We start from the raw sequence: 18,322 nt of genomic DNA on the forward strand, positions 1-18,322 counted from the left end.
AGGGTTAAAGACTTCCAGTAGTCAATTTCCTCGTCCTTTGAAGAAAACCTTTGGAGAATTTGGGATGGATCTCTGATTCTCTGTGTCCATGGTAGGGCAGCCTAACAAATGTTCATATGTTTTATAATGTTTACGAAGAGCGTAAATAAGACACTGAAGGCTAATGTACAGACTTGCAGCAGCTCCAGATCTACAAGGTCACAATGCGTTGCAACGTGACGCATTGTGAGCTTGTAGATCTGCTATTTTCAAAATATTTATATACATTTTATACATTTAAAAACTTGTGAAATGGGACATTCTGCGTACTTTAAGTACTTTTACTCAAGTAACGCTTTGTCAAAGTAAGTGGTGTGTAGTGAGTGGGAGAACTTGTTGCTGTTGATAAGTGTGCCCTTGGCTGCGTTGTTGTAATTCTTCCTCGCTGTAATTCCGGACTTTTACTTGTAACAGAGTATATCTATATTGCAGTATTGATACTTTTACTTGACCACAATGGAAACCAGGCCCAGGGGCTTTTTTTGTTATCCTTTTAGCATAACCTTTGAGTTGGCTACTACCTGTACTACTGTTAACAGACTTGTTAATAAAGTATTAAATCAAACTTCAAGTCAAATTGAGAAATGTTCAGACTGTGTGATGTTGATTGACACAAAACCTTTTGATTATTTATATGCAATACTGGCCTATGAAAATGCAATTATTTTGTCCCATGCTGAGCATGGGGTTTTGCTGTCTGATGTTGCAATTAATATTGCCAGATCTTGCGAAAGGAACAAGCAACCAGGTCTATGAAAACAAGCGCAAAAGAAGCGACTAGGCCACATGCACACACACACAGATTATACAGACAACAGTAGAGTAGCAATTTAAAAAGAATCTTGAAAAGGAATCCAACACAAATCTTGTATGGGGGTCCCTGGCACGAAATATTTGATGGGGGTTCAAGGACAAATGCATATTAAGTTGGGGGTCATTGACATGGAAATGTTTGAGAATCACTGGTTTAAACATTAGGAAGCAAGCCCAATAAAATAAGCTATTTCGCTTTAGAAACGAGTCCAAATAACCGCAACCACCAATAATGATTTACAAGGGACTTCACAGAAAAAAAAGTCACTTATAGAAAGACATGGCAACGCTTGTCACAACATATCAGAGCTCACCTGTCACTGCAAAGGCTTGGTTCTCCAAGCTATTGCTCCTAGTGGCAGAGTGGAGAATAGCTGTAGCCTTTGACCTTTTCACGCCCCCCGCGCATTGGCGAGGATATGCTTTCGATTGGTTACCTCAGTGATACAGAAAGCATTGACAAACTTAGTAAAGTAACATGGAGTCACTGATAAAACACATGAAGATAATGTTGAAAAACAGTGGATTCCCTTAAGGTTAATGACCAAGTATTTTTTGCGGTGGGTGTATGGTGAATTTATTTGATCCTGAATGAAGGAAAACTGTTCTTTTCAACCTTTATTGTATCTTATTTATTCAAACATATTTGACAAACAATTGTACGCTTGTAAAAGTCAGGAGCATTACAACATGCCATACAGAATCTCAAATAAATAGGACCTTGATGCCAAATGTCAGTATGTACAAATGTGGTAGGCAAAGTTTACAATCCTTACAAACGTATGTACACCGTTAAACTTACTGTAGCAACTGGCTCATGTAGTGCTCAAAAAGGAATTCCCCATGTGAAATAACCTGGAAGATTTGACTAAAAGCTCCAAATGATGCTTCCAAAATGTGGAAGGGTAGGGGGGATGACACCATTTGAAGTTTTAAGAGAGATTTGTCAATGGGAGCAGACAATTCAGGACAATAAATAGAATGTCAACATCTAATGCACGCGAAAAAGTTTACAAAGTTAATCGACAAACAAGTGTTTGATGACACAAAGGCCATGACGCACCATAAATATACAGCACCCAAAGCTGACATACTGTCCCTTGGTAAGACAAGAGTTCTATCATTTAATTCATTAATTCGGTGGGACTGGAATACAGTGAAGGTTGTCAGAGCCAATCTCAACCACTCACATTACTAATCAATAGTTGATACCACTTACATATCAGAATGGAGGTGTGCCTGTCATCCGAGATGGAAAAAAAATGAAGTACAAATAAAAAAGTTTCATAACATTTCATATATACAAAAAGGCATTCCCCTAAACAGTCCCCTAAACAGTCAAATCAGTGTTAATGTACTGTAACTCTGAGAGTGAACAAATGTAACCAAATGTGGATTGTGGATCCATTTGGTTACATTTAGTCACTCTCCAAGTTACATAAACATATGTTTACTGTGTAATAAGCAGAGGAAGGGGCTTTGAACCATGAACGTCCACTTCAGCCATGCCTGTGGCTATAGTGGCCATCACACCTACTGTACACCGTTGTGCAAGCAAACAAACTAGAAATATTTAATCTTTAAGCATACAGTAAGATTCAAAGGGATATTTCACTTTAAAAAAAATTGGGTCATTTTATCGTCTACTCAGGTTTTTGGGAGCAACTTGGGCAGTTTTTAAGTTGCTTGATTCAGTATCATTTAGATATTTGATATTCATTTTATCAGACGCGCCCCCTTCCTATACAAACCCATTGTAACTTCAAACTCCATTTTAGCCATGTTAGATTCATCGGAAATACCCGTCTTTGGTTCTGGTGACTGATATAGTCCTAATATGCGAGGAGAAATGAAAAGAAAAAATACAATGAAAGAATTTAATAAAACAAATGGAAAAAGTAATCGGAAAAAAACAGGCCCCTCACGTATTAGGAGGGCAGGATGAGTCGCCAGAACCAAGGGCGGGTGTTTTTGATGAATCTAACATGTTAAATATGGAGTTTGAAGTTATAATGGGTTTGTATAGGAAGGGTGCGTCTGATAAAAAATAATATCAAATATGTAAATAGTGAATCAAGCAATTTAACCCATTTTGGACGGGAACCCCTATTTGTAACTATACCTTTCAGGACGGGAACCCCGTTTGGTGTTGTACAGTATATAGCAACATATTTGAAGTCAGTTTTGAATAAATATTTTTCAGAAAACTTGGATTTAGTAGGCGTTTTTAGAATTGGCCTCAGGTCTAAATGGGTTAAAAACTGTCTGGGGGGCTCACAAAAGCCTGAGTAGACGATAAAATGACCCACTTTTTTTTTTTAAGGTGAAATATCCCTTTAAGTTTTAGTTACTTTGAACATATCCCTTTTTAAATACAACACATTCTAAATAGAAATGAGCTTTATCTGTGCAATTAAAGTACAAGAGAGGTTAAGAGAAAGCTGCGGTCAAATTAGGACCTTTGTCACATATAGTAGTTGTCAGTTGTTCAGTGGAACCTGGTTAATATAATTGTTCCACCTCGGAGCAGAGGTCTAGGGAGCAACACGTCTGTATTCGCATCCACACAAGCGCAGTACGGTGCAGTAACAGTCCACTGCAGCTTAGGCACATGCCTGTGTGTGGTAGATATACACACACAAAAGAAAATCTATGAACACACTACTCGGCACATACGTGCTTGTAGGTGCACATCGAGCTGCAAAAAAATAATTCAAAATCAATAAAATATCATTGTGCAGTCAAGTCTCTCCCTCACACACGCGCGCCACACACATGAACACACACGCACACCTCTTTCTCTCAGATGCACACATACAGTATGCACACAATGTAATGGTCTTTCAAGTGTCCCATGTTCCCTCGTTCTGCTGGGTGTGGAGGAGCTTCCTTCAGAGGTTCTAGTTGGGGTTTAGGTATACCTCATACACTGAGCGGCAGCATGCTGGGTGGAGACACGGCTCTGGATGATGTCATGGAGGTCAGGGAGCTGGGGTCCAGCCCGTTTACAGTCCTGCCATCACGCACGGGTTGAAAAGAGAGGAGACACAGAAACACATGTGAAAACAGTGATACGATCAAGTTGGTATTCACTCCACATCTGCTGTGGGGGTGACATGTTACCAGTGGTGGAAGAGGTACTCAGATAGTTTAAGTAAAAGTAGTAATACCACAATATAAAAATACTCTGTTGCAAGTAAAAGGCCTGTGTTCAAAATGTTACTTGAGTAAAAGTACAAAAGTATTAGCAACAAAATATACTTAAAGTACCAAAAGTAAAAGTACTAAAATGTTTGAAAATGGCAGATCTACAAGTTCACATCGCGTGGCGATGCGACCGGTGTGAGCTTGGTGATCGGCTGTTTTCAAATAACCTAGGTATAAAATGGCTTAAATGGTTAATGTATGTTCTACAATATAATAATGTATATCTGCAAAGTAACTAGTAACTAAAGGTTTCAAATAATTGTAGGAGTAAAAGTACAATATTGCCTCTGAGATGAAGTAGTAAAGTAGAAGTTATAGCATCGAGAATTGGAAATACTCCAGTAAAGAAAAAAATACCTCAAATTGTACTTAAGTACAGTACGAGTAAATGTACTTTACACCATTGCATGGTATGTATGACTTTGGCACTTGTTAAAGCCAAGTCCCGCAAGCTCAATCAAACGGGGGTGGGAGAGGCTATAGGAACTCACGCTTTGTCAAAGTAAGTGGTGTGTAGCGAGTGGGAGAACTTGTTGGCGTTGCTGTTGATAAGTGCGCCGTTGGCTGCGTTGTTGTAATTCTTCCTCGCTGCCTGGTCTTTGGCAAAGTTTCTGCAGGCAGCCAGTTTGGACTCCAATGCCTGGTGAGGTGACAAAGTAGGAAACATTAACATAACGCGTGGGTTTCATCATGTAGACATGATCAAACACGTCCTCCTACTTGTAATTCGAAGCACAATGTGACAACTTACTTTGGTGAGATGTAAATGTTTAAACAGTTCAACAACACAGACCTAAAGGTAAATTAAATCCATCCAGTTTAGAAAAATGACACGTACCCCGACTTTCCTCAGAAGGTCACCGACAATGTTGAGAGCAGAGATTCTAGCGGAGGGCGTGAGAGAGTTGCTGCCACAGCCATTGGTCAATGCTAGAAGGCGGCAAATAGATCACATGAGAAAATAATGTTAATACATCAGACACAGGCCCACCTGTCCCAACTTCAAACAAACGGTAAGAGAGATGCAGACCTTTTGGGTTGATAGAGAAGGGGTGCTCCAAGCCCTTCCCTACAGGTGTGGCAGGCAGTGATAAGGACGCCTGCACCGCAGAGTCCATCTTGTCGATGTCTAAGGTGGGTGAGCTGGGTGCCGACATCCTGTCTGTGGTCCTCTCCCGTACCGCCAGCTCCTGTCTCAGGTCTGCAGGAGAAACGCATGAGATGCCACCACTTAACCACATGAACCAAGGAATTAAAGGATTTTCTTTTTTGTTAAAATAACTGCTGAATAATAAACAGGCCCCCCCCCAGCACTTTAGTAATTGAACAGAGACGACAGAACAGCAGAGGTAATATAATGCTTGGTGTCTCTGTCGTACCTCGCGCTTCATCCTTCAGCCGCTGCACAGAGACCAGGAGGGACTCCTTCTCGTCCAGTTCGCTCTCCAGGAACGCATTTCTCTCGATAGCTTGATTCAAACGACCTTCGAAGTCCTCCAGGGAAACTATCGTAGCCCTGGATGTAAAGGACAGGGTGAGCTACTGACTTCATACCAATGTGGAGGCACAAAGCCTTATGGAAACAAACATGTAATGTGATGTAATATAAACACTGGACAGTACATAGGCTGAGATAAAGGCCTACAGGACTGAATGAGTTGCAATACATTCATGTGAAATCTTTAACTCATTAAAACTGGGAAAGCATCCGTGTCATTTTAGATTTTAGCGTTGGCTATTCAAAAATAGTAGATGTACAAGCTCGAGCTTGTACATCTGCTATTTTTTAACATTTTTGACATATCGTGAAAGTGCGAGAACTACTGTATTTGTAGAATCGGCCTCAGGTCATAATGGGTTAAATTTAACCGCAATCTTAAAATATTTTAATAAGTCTATGCATGCATCTACGTTCTTTGAAGCGGCTGCTTGCAGCTGGTTTTTCTGGTTGCTATAAACGCAAGAGAGTGAGTGCCAGACGTGATCCCTGACCTCTTAGCTCTCTCCAAGTCGTCATTGGCCTGCTCCAGCTCTCTGACGTATTTGTGAAGCTGCTCCTTGATGCTACGTGTCTGCCCCAGGTCATCTTCTAGCACGTTGATCTGCTTGTAGCTCTGGGCGTACTGCTGCTCCAACTTCTCCTGTGATGGACACAATGAGAGAGAGAGAAGGGAAATGAGGGATTTAAGTGAAACCGTGATTGAAGAAGAGCATACAGTTGTAGAGAACAAAACTCTCTCAATCTCAGATCAAATGCTATGTTGTACCCCCATCAAAATCTGAGGCTGGAAAAAGAAGCCTTGCCTATTTTGGGCCCTGGTCGTGGAACGACCTGCAGACCAGACTCAAATTGGCTTTTGTGATCTCTCTAGTATTGATGATTGATGATCTCTCTGTGTCCATGGCAAGGATTGCCATGGACAAACTTCCCAGACATTGCTCCTGCTTTGATGTGTAGCCAATGTTGTTGCTCTTAGTTTTATATTGGCCACTTTGTAGATTGTCTTTTTATTTAAAATTTTCTTGAGCTTATTAGATAGTGGGTATGTTTTTACGGATATTATATATGTCTGTCATTGTCCTGTATTTGTTGTTACTGGCAGAGCTATGTCACATTTATGCCTCTTGGCCAGTTCACACTCGTAAAAGAGACTCTAGTCTCAATGTGGTTTCTACTGGTTAAATAAAAGGTTAAATAAATGACACACATGCCCCGTTTGAACCACATGAACCCTAGCGGAGTGAAGAGGGAAAGAGAAGGGGACAATGTATATTAGACCCCTTGGGGACCTCGGTCAATGAAGTAGATATACTGTAGGGTTTAAATGGTTAAGCTTCATTTATACAGAATAGCGTCACACAACCGCGTCACTCGCCGAAAAACTTGTACGACAAAGTATAAATTAGGCAGTAGTTTGTTTTTCCTCCCTGTGGCTGACTGTGATGAAGAACATTGTGGCGAAATTTATCATTTCTAAATCGTAGGGTCATTACTAGTAAAAAACATTCCTTCACATTATGAATTTATTACAGAGCTGACGACGTCAGCACAGGGTTAAAGGCAGGGCTGCTTGCCTCAGCTCTGGCCCCCCGCGGCACAAAGACAGGGGAGCGTGATTCATGCCTCGCCCCCTGGGCTCATTTCCACCCTCTGTTCACACAACTATCTGACGCATCCACACTCACATGTTAGCATCATGTGAAAACCTCCAAGCCTCTCTATAGTCTGCAGGTTGAAATGGAGAACCCATATGGATACATGATGTAGCTGGTTAAAAGGATAGCCAGGCTGCGGCTCATCGAGAATGTTGCTGTTCTATCTTTTCTGCCTAAAATCAGTTAGGCTCACACAGTAGAGGCCGACCAATGCCAGATTTTTTGTCTGATAGCGATCTTTAGACCGATATTTTGTCCAAATCTGGAAAATCTATTAGGTTTAGTAGTACATACTACATATGCAGACATATGCAATAAGTGTACGTAATCATTCTAAAAAGGTTTTGTTTCATTGCCTGTGAGACTGTGAAAAGAAATACAATTTTTCGTTTTCACATGATTTCCCAAATGGGTATTGGTACATTTGCCTCTCCCAATAATAAAGCTAAATCACTTATAGATATGTGCTTACAACAGGCAAAACGTTCGATAGCCCTTAAAGGGATAGTTCACCCCCAAAATTACTTTTTTTTTGAGTCGATTAGTCACCCCATGGAGATTTTTGTTTTTGTTTCATTCCTAAGCCAATAATTTGATGACTGGCAGCACAAAGAGTCTCCTTTGGGTCTCCTACTGGAACCGCTGCCTACCGGCCCGCTGGTCATCAAATTATTGGCTTAGGAATGCGACAAAAACAAAAGAATATCCATGAATTCAAGTCTCCATGGCGTGACTAATCGATAGAAAAAAGTTATTCTTTGGGTGAACTATCCCTTTAACTGGAAAAACATGAGCAGGCCCACTATTGGCCAATGGCTGAGGGAAATGTCATCTTGTCTCACAATGGAAAGGATAACATACAGTACATGGTCATGGGTAAACATGATACTTTCAAAGAGGTTTGAAGACCTTTTTTGGATTTAGTTGAGCAAAATGAATTGGGTGAAATAATGGCTAATGAGGCGAGCAGAATTGATTAAAGTTCAAATTAAATAAAAATAGAAAATTGTGCTGAAAAAGTGCTGCCAATACAGTTGTCGACAAAAACATACTTCGGCTCACAGGGATGGCTACTCCAGCCTGGCTTGTATTGTTAAGAGAAAGTTCACCTAGTTCTCTATTTCTCAGCTGATCCTGACATCCTATTACAGGGTGTGACAGGATTACCTGAGGGCATGCCCTGGTTCACTGACCCAGAGGCCAGCCTGGGACCCAGGCTTCAATGCATGTACTGTATTACCAATCTATCGTTCTGGTTGATATATCGATCATTATTTGACTTTTTTGAACAACATCGGTTTTGGCAATCATGCAGCCGATGTCATTATAGGTATTGTTGGAGCCAAATTACCCTTTCTGTTTATTTGTTTTGTTTTATTTAATTGAATGTGTGGCCTTGATAATGGCTATGACAGCCGTGGTGGTTGCCACGGTAACCATTAAATACCTGTCAGTGGGTGATTGTGGGCAGGTGTGTAATGGGAGAAGCCACGCAGTTTTTGATCGTGTCATGTCATGCCGTGTGTTGCTGGCGCCGTTCAATGTTATGTTCTATCAAGTGAGTTTATGTTTATCTGAACGGCTTTATGTGAATAAATGGATTGACATATCCAAAAAGAAACAACTTGCTCTGGACATTGAATTCAATTGCACGTGTCAAACTAAAAGTCAACCCAGTTGCCCCTCGCTGTATAGTATACAGGTAAAGGCTCTACAGGAATTATGGGTAATGTGACGCATTGTGATCTTTAACAGTGCTTAGTAGTTTAAATAAAGTACAGTTCAGTTTGTGCGTTTCATATGTATTGCTTCTTTCATATGTATGACATTCTAAGTTTTTCAACTGACTGACTGATATTATCAGTCAAAACATTGGTAATTGGTGGACAGAATTGGGATCGGACCGAAATATCTGGCATTGTTCGGGATCTAATTGGTACTGCACCAAACAGCATGCAGCCATGGTCTCTGATGACATACTGCAGGCTGCAGTGCGCAGACCTGGCTTGGTTACTGTACCTTGAGGTTGTCCACCTCGCTCCTCAGCCTCTGGTTCTCCACCTGCAGGTCTCTGAGGCGGTGCTCCGACTGCCCCAGCTGGGCCTCCAGTTCAGCCTCCAGCTCCCGACTGCCCTCCTGGAACTCCTGCAGTTCCTCCTGGGAGTCAATGTAGCTGGACAAATCAGAGAAATAAAACGTACGTTGTTAACACAGAACACACACACACACACACCCACACACACACAGTGGGGAGCGGCATTAACCCATTAAAACCGGGAACGCATATGTCATTTTAGCTATATACTGTACATGGCAACATAAGTTTTTCAGAAAACTCTTAAGATTTAGAGCAGTGGTTCTCAAAAAATAGCAGATATACAGTACAAGCTCACAGCGCATCACTTCGTGCCGTGCTGCGAGCTTGTACATTTGCTATTTTTGAAATTTTTTGAAAGTGTTTGAAAAATCGTGAATAATTTAGATTTTTTTAATACAAATCATCTCTTCTGGGGGTCCCTGGCACAAAACATTTTCAGATGGGAGTCCGCTGTCATATAAGCTATATCAATTTGGGGGTCCATGGCACGTAAAAGTTTGAAAACTACTGGTTTAGAACTAGGCATTTGTAGAATCAGCCTCAGGTCTAAATACATTAACAATGAAAGTCTCATACCAGCAAACCTGCCTCATTCCTTTCTGTGGCGCTGCTCTGACTGCCTGAATGACCTCAAATGATCAGTGGCAAGCTCTAGAACGAGGGATGTCTTTTGTCTGTGTAATATGGGTCGGGGGTTACACACAGATTCTGGTAGCTTCATCTCTACAGTTAGCCACAAAACCGCAGACTGAACACAGTAGCCAGGATCACGAAGCCCATTCGATATTTGCAGGCACCACTAAGGCTGTATTTCGCCTTCAAACCCATCTCCCTCAAAGAGAGACAAGTGTGCGGGTCAGCATGTTGAAACAAGCAGTCTGAATATATAGCTCTGAAGAGACAGCTGAGTTGAGAGCGAGCACGTTCAGTTAGTTACGTGGCAGCTCTAAAGAAACAGGTTCGCATGTGTCTTCTGTTAATGGACAGGTTAAAGGTTGCACTGTAGATAACACAGAACACAGATGGGTCTGAAGTGTCAAAACACAAGATGTATCCCTCCCCAGTCTGGCGAAAAAACCTGTGAAAACATCTTTCCCAGTCTCACTGGACAAACCTAGGCCGCCTAGTCGAGTAAAGATCTCTAACAGACTAGGTAAGGTTAGTAGGCCTGTCACAATTACTTGAGATAATCGCAAATATTTTGCATAATTGTCATAATCGTTTCCATGTTAAAACTTTTTTTTCAAACATTAAAAAAAATAGTGGAAATAGCAGATTTACAAGCTCAAAACGCATTATTGAACACATTAATTCTGAGATCAGCTAATCTGATGCTATGATAGCCTCGCAGTGAGTAGTGGTGGAATTTGTGAATGGACTGTTGTGCCTGGTCATTCCACACATACCAGCATGCCATGGAGGCTGCTTCCTCAGCACCCTGGGCATCATGACACTCTGGTTCAACTTTACCCACTACAACTGCCTCATTCTCTCCATTTTAATGACATACCGTATGTGCATTGTGCATGGATATATTCGTGAAAATGACAATTGCACAAAAAGGCGTTTTAACAACTTAACCCTGGCACCTCCCTATTTTGGCCGTATTATAGGCAAAAAGGTTCCAAATGCTTCAAAATTGTTCAAAAATAAGCTCTGCCATTTTTTAATAGATGACGTATACGGCTTAAATGGTTTAACATATAATTAATTTAGTAAGTAATAGGCAGATTATAGACAATAGACATTTATTAGCCATAATAAAAAAAAATATTCTGCCCAGTCAGCCTACACTAATAACATGAAATCTGCTCAAATCAAAAAGGTTGTCATTGGTGCATGTGAGTGACCACTGTTCGCAGTAAAAGTGAACACAAGAAAACATAACTAAAACATGCAAGCTAAACCAAGGCTAACTACAGCCTTTGAGTTCTTTTTCCACAGGTTGATGTTTTTTCCCCTCCATATGTACCCGCAGCAGGAAATACTTAGGAAACCTCCAGGATGTTAACCCCCTGTGTGCCATTTCTCTCTGCATCTGGGAGACATACTACATGTACAGGTCCTAACTCCAACAGGAAATTGTCAGACCATGAAGGAACAACACAGGTTGCTAAAAAATACAGCTGTCCACAGCTGTGTATGTCAAACATAATTTAGAACAAGCTCTCAAATGGTGTTATACTCAGAGAAGACATCCGGAATAAAATACAAAGTTAAAATAGATAATCACTGTTTTTTTTAAGTTGTTTTGATACAAAATCGTTTAAAATAAATGAAAATTGAATTGCTTTTACTGAATAGCACTTTAACAAGTCATTTGAGTAAACTAGCAAATTGGTTAGAACTATTGATATTCAATACTAAGAAATTAGAGCGCAAAGAAGATCCTTTAAGTAGCTTGTAAAAGACCTACTAGGAGTTGCTCCATTTTATTTTTCGTAAAGTCTTTGTAATTGTGACAGCGGAAAGCAACACCATATTTAACAAATGCTCCCTTTAACAATGAGGGTAAAATGCGTAACAGAGCACCACTTATGATATAGGACACATTATGGCATAACCTGATTTGTAGAAGTGAACATAATAAGCCTCAGGAGAAGCTACCTTATGTCAGTGGTTCTCAACCTGTGGGTCGGGACCCCCAAGTCCCCACATGTTTTGGGGGGTCCCCAGATGACAGTAAAGTGATAATTTAAGGTCTATTAAGATATATTTAATACCCCCCCCCCCCCAATAAAAAAAGAGACAAAAGAAAAATACCACTAGTGTAACAAAAGTAATCAACAAACTATACTATAAAAACTGGTCAAACATTGGCCAAATTGTCAATAATATAAGAAAGAGGCAAACATTTTTAAAATAGCCGAGCTTGTAGATCTGCCATTTTCACAATGTTTATCTGTGGAACCGAGTCAAACAAAACGGAACCCCACCCTGATAAGCACCCGGTGGGGGGTCCCCAGTTCAAATATGATTATGTTGGGGGGCTCACGGCCTAATAAGGTTGCGAACCACTGCCTTGTGTAACCAACAAGCACTGTGATTTCCACAACAATGGGGTACACAGTACTATTGAAGGGAGCTCAGCTTAACAAAGAACTTAAACATTTAGCCTTGGAAGGAGCTGCTGTTCTAGTATGACTTGTGTGTGTCTATGTAAATGTGAAGCAGGGTGTTCCAAGAAAAGAGAATTTGTTCTCAGCGAACCTCCCCAGGGTAAATAAAAATATGAAATGACTTGATTCTACAGCAGTAAAAACAGCTATGAAATGTTAAATAGGTGATATAAAACAGTTTAAATGGTAAATGGTGCATTTATATAGCGCTTCTATCCGAAGCGCTTTACATTGATTGTGCCATTAACCCATTCACACACACATTCATACACCGATGGCGGAGGAAACCATGCAAGGCACCAACCTGCTCATCGGGAGCAATTAGGGGTTCAGCGTCTTGCTCAAGGACACTTCGACACCAACTCTAGGGGAGCGCCCCAGCCCGGGATCGAACTGGGAACCTTGCGGTTTTCCAGTTCACTCTACCCGGCCACTCTACCCCTGAGCCACTGCCGCCCCATAAACTGTTTATAAAACAGTTTTCACCCCACATCATAGGTTTGCCTAAAATATACTTGATTTCGGACAGAAATGTAGGTATAGCTTACCTTTGCTTAAATTGCTTATATTTGATGGTTAAAGACTTCCAGTACTCAATTTCCTCATCCTTTGAAGAAAATTTGGGAATCATCTCGATGTCCATGGTGGGGCTGCCTACAGGTAAACAAGAAACACTAATGAGCTTTATGGACATTTTGTGTTCATAGGTTACGAAGAGCGTAAATAAGACACTGAAGGCTAATACGAACCACTAGAACCCATTTCTGGGCATGTCATGATGGGCAAACATCCAGCAAAAATAGCAGATCTACAAGGTCACAATGCGTTGCAACGCGACACATTGTGAGCTTGTAGATCTGCTATATTCGCTTTAGAGATTTGGTGTAGAGGGAAGAAAAATGAGTGGGCCATTGGGGGGGGGGGGGGACACCAGGCAACAAAGTGTATTATAGGGCAAATTCCCGAGGACTAACTGGACAGCTTTACAATTTTCAGACTTATGACAAACTCAGTTTAACACACGTTAAATGTGATGTGAGACATTACATTTTTCCATCCTTAGGTGGTACTGACTATTGGCCTGATCTCCTGGGTGATGCCAATCCCACACATCATCCACAAAGAAAATGGCCACGGAGTAGGCTAGATGTCCAGAACTGGAACCACTTTCCTGTCATTCCCCATGGCATACATACATCCATACACTAATCACTAACTGTTAGGGCCTCCTTTTGAGTTTCCCCCGAGAGTGAGCTACAGACCCAAGTGGGCATGGATGGATAACCAAAACTCGGAGGCCATTTCACCCTCAATTACTTATGAATCAATGACTGCAACCTCTGATGACAAAGCCCGCTGTTCGGCAATCAGAGCTTCGTTTTCTTACAGCATGTCGCATGAGCAGTAGTACTCGGCAAGCTTCCTGGATGTGACAAGAGGAAAAAAGCTCCAATGACGGGGAAGCATTCCACTAACCTCCTCATTAAAATGTCTAACATCCTCTCAGGCAAAGTTGTGACATGTGAGGGCAACAGACCCACCATGCTTTGCTTATCGACCGCTATTCATTTAGTGTGGCTAATGAAAGTCACGTAGATCAAAGCCGAGTGTGATGTCGGCACCTTGCTGGTGCTCCGGCATCAGCCATCAGACCTCTGGAGCTTGTTCAGAAAGCTGCGGCTCGTCTGGTGTTCAACCGCCCCAAGTTCTCCCACACAACTATCCTTCTCCGTTCTCTGCACTGGCTCCCCGTAGCAGCTCGCATTCAGTTTAAAACCCTGGTGCTAGCCTATAGAGCAGTGAAAGGAACAGCTCCTTCTTACCTCCGGGTTTTGGTCAATGCCCACACCCCTGCCCGACCACTCCGGTCTGCCACCTCGGGGCGACTGACTCCCTCGCCACTCAACGGTCCTTCTGGTCGATCGACACGGTCACGACTTTTTTCTGTTCTGGCCCCACAGTGGTGGAATGAACTTCCCACTGATGTTAGGACAGCAGAGTCACTGCCCATCTTTCGCCGCAGGCTGAAAACCCACCTCTTCAGGAAACACTATCCTTCCTCTTTGCCTGGCCTACTTGTTGTTAACTAGTTGTACGAACTCTTGTTTTATTTTTGTATTGTTTTATTGGATCTTGTTTAGTCGATACACTTATTTGTTTTAGCTCGTGCTCATTTGATTTTGCCATTTTTGTCTCATCTGTTTAAGAAAGTAGGTAGCTGATATATTGCACTTTTACCTTAGCGCTAGGTATACTCTTGGTTGCTTGTTTTTGCAGGAAATGTACTTAAAACTTCTGGTGATTAGTAGTTTTCGTTCCCTACCTATGTTGAATACACTTATTGTAAGTCGCTTTGGATAAAAGCGTCTGCTAAATGACTGTAATGTAATGTAATGTAATGTCGGCCTGAACTGAAGTTCCGGCCACAGCCTTTTCATGTTGTATCCTGTTTAGGGGCCAGCGCCACTTTGATTGTTTCCCCTAATCTGGCTTGCTATTTAACACTATTTTAAATCAGAGCTCCATGGAACACACAAAACACCAGCGGTTTCAGTACACAATTCAACACATGTGGATTGGAACAGAGTGTGTGCATTGCACTGCAATGTGTGAGGCATACAACCGCAATGCTCAACACTTACAGTATGTGGTTCTTCTAGGACTGTTTATAAACAAACAGCAGCTTAGAGGGATTTCTAGCACACGGGTCCGAGGCAGCTAGAGGACCACTGGTTTTAAAGTCAACAAACCATGCTGACCAACAGCTATTGTTAGGCTGACCACTGGTAGGAATTAGGAAATCTCCAGAAACAAACCCATTTTTATCCAAGCATTTTGATTGGCACCAAAGTGAAGATATTAAGAAAAGCACCTTAAAACAAATCTAAATCCAACCGAATATCACTGTGGTCTGGTCGTATTTATAGGCTTTGGCCAACATAAGAGGATGTGCTAGTGTTTTTTGCAATGATGACACTGAAACAGCCAATGTGTAAAAATGGACAGGTACAAGTACATTTATTACACTTTCGGAGCTAGTGTAAGAACATGGTACCAACACTTCTTAATCTTTACACTTTCAGAGTTAAATTTACACTCCAGGTCTCACAGTAGTGACTGTGCATATAGACTATAGGAGGAGGCGTGAGAGACAGGACAGCTCCTGTTTCCCTTCAACATTCCTCTGAGTTGACGCTACAGGAACACAGCCCCCTCACGTGTCAGACAGTGAACTACTTTTCTGGGAATCACCACCAGAAATGTACAGGAAACAGCAGAGGCCCATCAACGCCAGGGTAGAGTGAAAATATTCCCAACTGGCAAATAAAATGTGATTTGAGCTTTAATCATAAGGGTATGTGGTGGGTATTTTTCTGGGTATAACACAAACATAGCGTAATTACTGTTGTGAGGTCATATTGATTAGATCACCATTGATTTACAGAAGTGACAAAACAAGAGGCTGCTGCTGTTTCCATGGTGATTCAGATGAATGACTTTCTCAAGGCTGATCAAGTAGCCCACCCATTAGAGCTGGAGAAGAGAGAAACCCATCTGCTACCTGGACTAGCTCAAAGAAACATGGACAGACTGAGACAATGCTAGCCTAGTACTATACTGTCTTGTCAATTAATGTAGCAGACAGTCTATACATAATATCTGCAGTTTACTCTGATAGGCTATAAGAAAACCATTATCTGTCATCTGTTCAAGTAATCTCAGAAATCATCTCATTCATATATATATATGTATATATATATATATATATATATATATATATATATATATATATATATATATATATATATGTGTATGTTTTGTATATTTCAAGGTGTGTATCAAGGTTGTGTTTACGTTTTAACCCATTGTGTCCTACTGCATTTGCTGTGTCATGTGTTTTGCTCTATTTGTTCTTGTTGTGTTTGATCCTCTCTATGAAGCACTTTGTAACTAGGTTTTAAAAGGTGGTATATATAAATAAAGCTTTATTATTATTTACTGGCCTTCTCATGCCGTTTTTTAAATACACTGCAGATGTCTGGACTCCAGAGTCCAGGTTTGCAGTTACTTGTATTTGTTTAATACAGTGGTTCTCAAAGTGGGGTCCAGGGAGCCCTCAAGGGACTCTCAAGAGTTCCTTGGGGTTTCCAAATTGACCATTACAGATCTGTATCTCTGACAAGAGTTTGTGTGTGTGTGTGTGTGTGTGTGTGTGTGTGTGTGTGTGTGTGTGTGTGTGTGTGTGTGTGTGTGTGTGTGTGTGAGGGGGGGGGGGGGGGGGGTCCTTGAAATTAAAAGGTTTGAGAACCACTGGTTTAATACAGCAGGGCTTTGAGGAACAGGTCCTTTAATCCAAAACACCTTATGGTGTCCACCTGACCTGGGTTTACCTACTTACCTAATTACCTTATGTCTGGTCCGCAGTGGGACAGACTCCACAGGCCTTAGCAATGTGTGCTATTGTTGCCCATGGACATTATACCACTAGTATACTATCCCATTTCTTACACCAAGGTCGTCCGATTCTATATAGTGTGTAAACCGGACAAATAACCATCCTTCTAATTCGTGATTTCATTTAATTGACAGCCAAAATGCATCGACACACAACGAATGTAGAGAAAAAGCAGTCATCATTAGTCGTGAATGATGATAATAAACGGAACAACAGCGATAAGGTGACAGCTGTACTGTCATGTTTACACTATCAATATGTATTGTTAGTGTTCAAGAGGAAACATGAAATGGCAACTGCTGTCTACTGGCGATGCAACCAATTCTAGAGGTAATATTCGTTTCGACGCTTCAAAATGCCCTGTCATCGGCTTGAATCACACAAATAAAACAAGACTTAATCACATCAAACATATTCATGTTAAATGTTTGGTTCTGTACCTTGTTGCTGTTGTGTGTGTAGGTGTCTCTCCTTCGAGCTGCTTTACATCCAACACATCTTCTCTTCTACCCTGTTGTATGTGATCTCATCTCTATCATCATCAGCTGAGTTCAGGAAACTGCCAACGCGTCGAGGAAGAGCGTAACTTCCGACGCGTCGACGTCAACCAGACGTCACCCCACGTTTACGTCAGAGAGACGGGGGGCGGGGCTGGGTGATTCTAGAAATAGATCAAGTAAATATAATCTTGGATTTGTGCCTTTTTAATGTGTTTTGGGACCAACACAAAAAATAGTATTTTCTGACCAATCACATTATTATTATTATTATATTATTATTATTATTTGTATTATTATTTGTATTATTATTATTATTTGCATTATTTGTATTATTTGTATTTATTTATTTGCAACGTTTTATATTTGTGTATTGTGTTGCATTCACTTGCTACAGTAAAACCTAACTTTAATGTTTTCAAGAAAGAAATGGAGCAAAAAGAAGAAAAGGAAAGAGAGATCAAGAAGAATCTATCGACACATTTTGACAATGTTCCTTTAGGAGATTGTTCAGTGACCACAAGATGGCATGCTTTCCCCACCTTTACCTTTAATTGCTATATTTTGGGAATATAGCAATTGTTGTAACCACCTATTTTCAATACATTCATTTAGATGTTGAAATTGTATTTTTGTATTCACTGTTTTTATTTGTTGAGCCTCTTGTGTTTGTTTTACATGTTTTACACTGTTTTTATTTCACTGCATGTTCTATTTATTGATTCTCTTAGTAAAATAACGTTTTTTATTTTACACTGTTCTGTTCTTTGATTTTTCTGTTCTTTGATAATGAATGTATTATTATTATTATTATTATCATTATCATTATCATTATCATTATCATTATCATTATCATTATTTTTCATCATTATCATTATCATTATCATTATTTATTACTGCTAGTAGGCTACTACTACTTCCACAATGATGTCTTTGT

General features: G+C 40.7%; 1 protein-coding gene across 1 annotated transcript; it reads right to left on the reverse strand.

The window, feature by feature from the left end:
* Positions 1 to 1,488: 1,488 nt before the first annotated feature.
* On the reverse strand, positions 1,489 to 17,443 carry LOC311055634 (nuclear distribution protein nudE-like 1-B). The gene is made up of 9 exons (XM_084071883.1): positions 17,329 to 17,443; positions 12,981 to 13,086; positions 9,235 to 9,388; positions 6,052 to 6,200; positions 5,439 to 5,575; positions 5,090 to 5,260; positions 4,898 to 4,989; positions 4,551 to 4,699; positions 1,489 to 3,865 (listed from the first exon to the last, which is right to left on the reverse strand). Exons 2-9 carry the CDS (start codon positions 13,073 to 13,075, stop codon positions 3,775 to 3,777), a joined length of 1,038 nt encoding a protein of 345 aa, XP_083928009.1. The 5' UTR covers positions 13,076 to 13,086; positions 17,329 to 17,443; the 3' UTR covers positions 1,489 to 3,774.
* Between the last annotated feature and the right edge of the window lie 879 nt (positions 17,444 to 18,322).

This window comes from Gymnoscopelus microlampas (assembly GCF_963454915.1).
Source record: "Gymnoscopelus microlampas genome assembly, chromosome: 11".
Taxonomy (NCBI): domain Eukaryota; kingdom Metazoa; phylum Chordata; class Actinopteri; order Myctophiformes; family Myctophidae; genus Gymnoscopelus; species Gymnoscopelus microlampas.